The sequence below is a fragment of the Osmerus mordax genome, chromosome 5 (assembly GCF_038355195.1).
Source record: "Osmerus mordax isolate fOsmMor3 chromosome 5, fOsmMor3.pri, whole genome shotgun sequence".
Lineage (NCBI taxonomy): Eukaryota > Metazoa > Chordata > Actinopteri > Osmeriformes > Osmeridae > Osmerus > Osmerus mordax.
This window is the reverse complement of record NC_090054.1, coordinates 18,449,241-18,455,767: the sequence shown is the minus strand read 5'-3', so window position 1 is coordinate 18,455,767 and position 6,527 is coordinate 18,449,241. Positions and strand designations below refer to the sequence as shown.

At 45.6% G+C, this 6,527-nt stretch overlaps 1 protein-coding gene across 1 annotated transcript in view; it reads right to left on the bottom strand.

Moving 5' to 3' along the window:
- Nucleotides 1–5,545: 5,545 nt before the first annotated feature.
- The window catches only part of atrnl1a (attractin-like 1a), a 49,000-nt gene continuing 48,018 nt past the window's right edge, over nucleotides 5,546–6,527 (bottom strand). The window contains 1 exon segment of the mRNA XM_067235721.1: nucleotides 5,546–5,578. Coding sequence (XP_067091822.1) covers nucleotides 5,546–5,578 — 33 coding nt within the window.

The window sequence follows — 6,527 nt, the reverse complement described above, 5'->3', positions numbered from 1 at the left end:
TCTCACATTAAAAAACCCTAATCTGCCACTTTCATTAGCGCCTGCCAGAAAAGGATCCGAGGGTGATTTGGAGCTCACTGGTCCAGACAACCTAATCTGCTTGACGGGATTTTGGAATCTTCATTGAATGGGTCGGCACGGTAATCTAGGCCAAGTGAATCCACAGTCTCCTCTCCTTTCAGCTAGCACTGTCACAATAACTTGATTAACGTATTCACTTTTAATAGAACTCTATTGGAAAGCATTCGAAATATCATGGAATTGTAGTCCGGAACTGCTTTCTAGTAACCCTACCACCAAACACTTGGAAGATGATACAAGATAAGTAATACGATTATGTGAGCAGAAATAATAAATTGCAGGTCCAAATCACTGGTTAAAAGATTTGCATATTGTTCACAGAACAACAGCGACAAATAAAATAAACAAAAAGATCCCAAAGTAAAAAAAAATATCAAACCATGTAGTTTATAAACAGTTTTGTTCCTGTGGCTGCATTGGCCAACTGCAGTGAAATGACACAATATGTTAATTACTTTTATGCTAAGAAATGCAGGCATCTAATTTAAGATAATGAATGTAGCAGGGAACTGCTGTAATTACCATGCCGACGCCAAAGGTCAGAGGAACACCGCCTTTACAAGTATCACCTAATGTGATGATGACACAATACATAAAACTGCCTCTAATTTATTATATAAATGAAAATGAATGTTGCTCTTTTGGGGAGAACACCGACTGAAACTAAATTAAGGGAATAAATCATCATCTAATCAGACAATCTGGCAACATCTGGCTGCAAACACATGGATTAGCAGAGAGGAAATTGTTGGCCAGCGGGACGTACCAGATTATAATCTCAGAGGAGAGTGCTGCTTAGAGACATATGAACAAATGATGTTGTCTTAGATCTTTAGAAGATTACAGCATATTCTACTGTAGATGTAAACATCTGATTTATAGTAATCTAATTTCGGATTAAGCACTACATATAGCACAATCGAATCCTTCTTCTAATGCATTTCACCCAGGCCTCTGTCTATTCATTAGTTTTTCTTTTTATTGCAAGGCAAGAAGCTAAATTAACAACGTTAGTTGTCAAAATAAGGCTTTCCCCCAAGTCTTCAGAGGGGCAACCCTATTAAGGGAATCAAATATGTCTGTACAAGCTGTCTTGGTGCATGATCATTAGAATTTCAAAGTAGCTTTGATTGTTTGATCTCATATCCAAAAAAATATTGTTGGAAAGAATTCCATTAGCATGAGCCTAGTTCTAAATATACCAGTTTTCCAGGCTCCTGGTTGTGATCCATAATTAACCAGGAAGAAATCCCATTTTCACCTGGGCTGGAGACTCCCCCGGGACTGCACCCTCAGGGTAGCAGCTAGATTCTCTCCACAGTGGAGGAGGTTAGAAAGTGACACAAACATCAGCGCACTCAAAACAGTTTTCAAATAGACTGTTTAAATTCTATTTTGTAATGAGTAATTATTTTTATGGTGGCATTCCAGGGTGTGACTCTCTCAGTCAGCCCTGCTCATTCAGATTGGTCTCTCCACAGATGGGGTCACTGTGTAGCATAATAAGACAACACACACACACACACTCAGGCTGAGATAACTGGGTTACAACACAAGAAGTGAGTGTAGCTGATCTCACCCCCTCTATTGGTTATTGTAGAGCACCGAGTTATCCCAGTCCTAAGGCTAGAGCTATCATTCTAGTCTCCGACTAACCTTAGACAGTCCCTGCAGGATGAAACATCTAATCTCCTAGCGGCCTGTGTTATTTATAATATTAATTTTGTACTGTGTCACTTCTATAACCGTTTACAACAGTGACAAACCCTCCAGATCTCTTGTTTATGGCCCTCAGGAAACATTAGGAACAGAACCAATAGTGGAGAGGCAGTGTTGGAGACCCACTGGACCAGAGTAAGACTAATGGCTGATATAAATTAGCCACATTTGGACCTATTGACCAAGTCCCCCCAGGCACCTACCGTCAGCAATTTATCTCTGTAATAATCATGCCCGCTCTAGATACATCAAAACATGAAGATAATAAAAATAAAGCATTCGGCTCCATTGATTTGCATTGTTAATTTCCCGCTCGGTGGTGCAGGGTAAGTGCTGTTGCAGCCCAGATAGAGAGACAGACGGTGGACAGACAGACAGACAGACAGAAGATCAGACAGACAGGTAGGCAGACAGACAGACTTCCAGTCCGTCTGCCTACCTGTCTGTCTGTCTGTCTCTAAGCATATCCCATAGATCATCAGCATTTCAGCATCTGTGACATGTTTAAGTCCAGCAGAAAGACTACTGGGATATATATTCAACATTTACATTTAGTCATTTAGCAGACGCTCTTATCCAGAGCGACTTACAGTAAGTACAGGGACATTCCCCCGAGACAAGTAGGGTGAAGTGCCTTGCCCAAGGACACAACGTCATTTGCACGGCTGGGAATCGAACTGGCAACCTTCTGATTACTAGCCCGACTCCCTCACCACTCAGCCATCTGACTCCCAACATACCATGGCCAACATGTCTGAGAGAAATGATGAAGTCCACATAGGAGGAAAAGGAGAGAGATAAAGAGAGGGCGCAGGAGAGAGATAAAGAGAGGGCGCAGGAGAGACACGTGTGTGTGTTGGGGGAGGGGGGGGGGGGGGTCAATGCAGCATTGCAGGTGTTCTGTGATATGGTGCTCAGCCTCATCAATAAGGTATAGCTGCCTGCTGGCCTGTACACTATCACTGGGGAGTCAGCCTAAACACACAGCCAGCCAATCAGCCAGCCAACCAATCAGCCAGTCAACCAGTCAGCCAGCCAGCCAACCAACCAGTCAGCCAGCCTAAACAAACATTCCGCCAGCCTAAACAACCATTCAACAAGCCTAAACAAAAAAGCCAGGATCTTGATGGAGGACTCCTTTCAGGCAGCGCTGATTCCCTGTGATCACTGAACCGTCTTCAGTTAACCACACTGCCGGATCCTGGAAATGTAGACACTGTTCCCTAACTGCATGGAACAGCCTCCGGAACATGCCCTATAAAGACAGGAGCTGTGGCTTTCAGGGCAGTGGGAATCACAGCACTTCCTGGCTTTGCCGTGAATGTCACTGGCTCACCCAGAAACACACAGCCAGTGATGGTATCCAGTTAAACCATGCTGACTCTATTGGTTTTTAAAAGCGTAATGATGACCCAATCTGGATCAACATTTGTATTCGCTGGGTTACGGCTCGGTCGAGCAAGCCCGCGAAGAACGATGGCTCCAAAACTGAAGAAGAGGAAGGGGAAACATGAAAGAATGCAACATCTGTTGAGGCGTTAAGTGATAGATCAGTCCATTCCACTCCGTTTAGAATCACTCCGTCAGAGTTAATTGGTTCATGAGGAGGCCTAATTAAGGGGAATGGCCTTGTTTATTGCTACGCTCTGCTCGTTAGGGGGGAGACAGAGCCGGTGACATTAACACACCCTTCAGAACAGCAGAGACGTGGTTACATGAGGGGGAGCGGGTGTGTTTGTTTGTTTATTGTGTGCTTGTGCTTGTGTGTGTGTGTGTGTGTGTGTGTTTGTGTGTGAGAGAGAGTGAGTGAGTGAGTTGGGGAATAGGTGTCACGTTGGAGGGAGGGGTAAAGCAATTATTGACACCTTCTGTGTATTTACATGTATACAGGGCACTGTAGGTACAGGATATTCAGTCATAGATATTCTGTTTTTAAACAACCCCACACACACAGACAAACAGTTGTTAGCCTAACCTTTGACCTACCTCTCTCCTGCGCGAGGCCCAGCAGGTCTGTTTGATCTTCCACACCACCGCTGCCACCAGCAGCAGGGACAGGAAACAGCTGGAGACGAGACAGGAAGACACGTCATATCATATTCAAATCAGCCCAATCAAAGAATCATTCAGACAGTCATTGCACCACAGGCCTGTGGCTACCTCAGGGATGGCTGAGGGCCGTGGAGAGGGTCAGAAGGCCAGAGTCTGAGACCCAGCCTCACAGCCTCTCCTCCAGCTCTCACCATCCCCCGCCGGGCCCCTCTCTCATCTGGACGGCGGGTGCACACAAAGCCCCGCTTTCAGCAGGGGCTTCTCCCGGCCCGCATGAGCCCAGAAACCGCACAGACAGGAAGTCAATTAGCGACACTTCTTAAGGCTTGGGGTTGGAAACAATAGGCATCTTTATGAGGACTTGTGGAGCAGATCTGTGGTGTAGCGAGGGGAGAGGGCAGGGTGTGGGAGGGTTGGGGGGGACGTAATGAGCGTGACATTTGCAAGCCAAGCCGGTTGAAGGGCGGTGGTCATGGCTGTGGTCTCGGTCTTCAGAAACACGCGTTAGGGTAAACCGCTCACATATAAACAGTCACATGGAGGAATTCCCCCTCAGGACTGATGAACTGCAGATAGAACTGATAAGGCCTTGTTTACATGAAAGGAGTGTGTGTGTGTGTGTGTGTGTGTGTGTGTGTGTGTGTGTGTGTGTGCGCGCACGGTGGTTTGTGGAGGTCAGTGTCATGTCAAATCACCTTCTGCTTGGAGTGAACTGTACGAAGTTTTGTCAAAACACTTGACAAAAAACCTTCAAATGCGGGGAATCAAAATGTACAACTGCTGAATTGAACTGACACAGATCCCTCATGGCCATTAAGACTTTAATAAATATGATCGCATGTAACACTGGCAGAACTCGACTAGCTGAAGGATTGCTTCAATTGGGCACGGACAGTCGCTTATTCAGTCCAGCACTCCTCACTGGCATTGGTCATATTTCAAACCCCATCAGTGCCAGCCCAAGACTGAACATGAGATGTATTAACAGAGCCAGCGGATCCGTGAAGGCATGATGGACTAATGAGCAGCGACAGAGCTAATTGGAGAGATTACAGAGGTACGGTTTTATATGAGGGAGAGGGAGAGGGAGAGGGAGTAAAAACAGGGTCAGAAGGAGGATAGGAGACTGGCCTGGTGTTATGGTCCATGCATTTATTTGCACTGGTTCCTAACAGACCATTAGGCACTTCAAATCCAATAGGATTCTAATCAGGGGACAAAATAACGAGTACAGGTGTGTGTGTATGCTGTCTGTCTGCCTATGCATGTGTATTTATTCAACATTTAAAAGTATTTGACAAGCTCCCAAAGGAACCAAGAGAATGACAATCACAGGACACTGTTGATAAGACAAAGCCATTCTGAGTGAATTGATTGCAGCTGATGGAAGCTTATTAGCCACTTAGCAGTGAGTATTTGTCTGTGGCCAGAGCAGAGTGGGGAAGAGGAGGAAGATGATTGCTAATCAGCAGAGAGGAAGACAGTAATTGGACCAAACTGAACTGCAATGCCACCAATTAGTATTGGGTCTGGAGAGGCTGCATAAAAGCTACTTTATTAGGACCATTTCTCTGCTCATTTAGGAGAACTCTGAAGATATGAAGAGGTAGAGAGTGGGGATGAGAAAGAGAGAGAGAGACAGAAAGAGTATGAGAGAGAAAGAAAGAGAACAAGTACAAGTCAAACTAGAAAACTACCGTTTAAATGAGCTTTTGCTGAAGCTAATCTGTGTCACGAAGAAAAGGGAATCTTTTTAAAAGCTGAAGATTGAAGGGGTCACTGCCTTTGAGGTGAGGTAATGTGTGTTGAAAACCTGTCAGACCTTCACACCCACACAGACAGGCCCAGGGAGAGATTGATGTCTGTGAATACACACATTACTTTCCCCACACACACACACACACTTCCCGTCTTGCACATTGCCCTCCTCCTGTCTCCTATAATATCCGACAGTTCTAAATGAAAGGTAAATACAAACACTACCAGCGATAACAAAGATTGTTCTGAGCGCTGGATCGATATTTCCAACAAATATCTTCTCTAAGCTTCTCACCTATAAACCACTCTGCAGTGGCACACCTGCCACAGTCATGGTATTATTCTCATTTAATACCTTCCGTATAAACCCCTATTCTTCTGCAGCTGTCAGGTTATATTTTAGGGGTCAGTGTGATTTTGAGTCAGGCACCAGAGACCCCCGTAGGGCATAGTGGAGAAACCAACTAGAGAGTGCTAGTTTTTTGGGGTTTCTCTGGAAAAGTCAGAGGCTGTAAGGAGCAGGTCAGGTGTGAGTGTGTTTTCAGGCTTCTGAGAGGGGAACTAAAACAGAAGAATGAAGCCTCTTCATGGTGTCCTGTGCCAGTGTGCCGTGAGACAGGAAGCAGTGTGCCGTGAGACAGGAAGCAGTGTGCCGTGAGACAGGAAGCAGTGTGCCGTGAGACAGGAAGTTCCTATGTGGTTGTGATAGATAGCTGGAGAGCCCAGAGACACTCATGAGAGGATTGAAGAGAGCCATGTACAGAGTCCAGGAACTGTCCCCCTCTCTCTCTCTCTCCTACTTATTTCTCTCTCTATTTCACTCTCCCTCCCTCCATCTCTCTCCTCCTCCCTCTCTCTCCCTCCCTCTGTCCCTCCTCCCTCTCTCTCTCTCTTCCTGTCTCTCCTCTCTCTCTCTC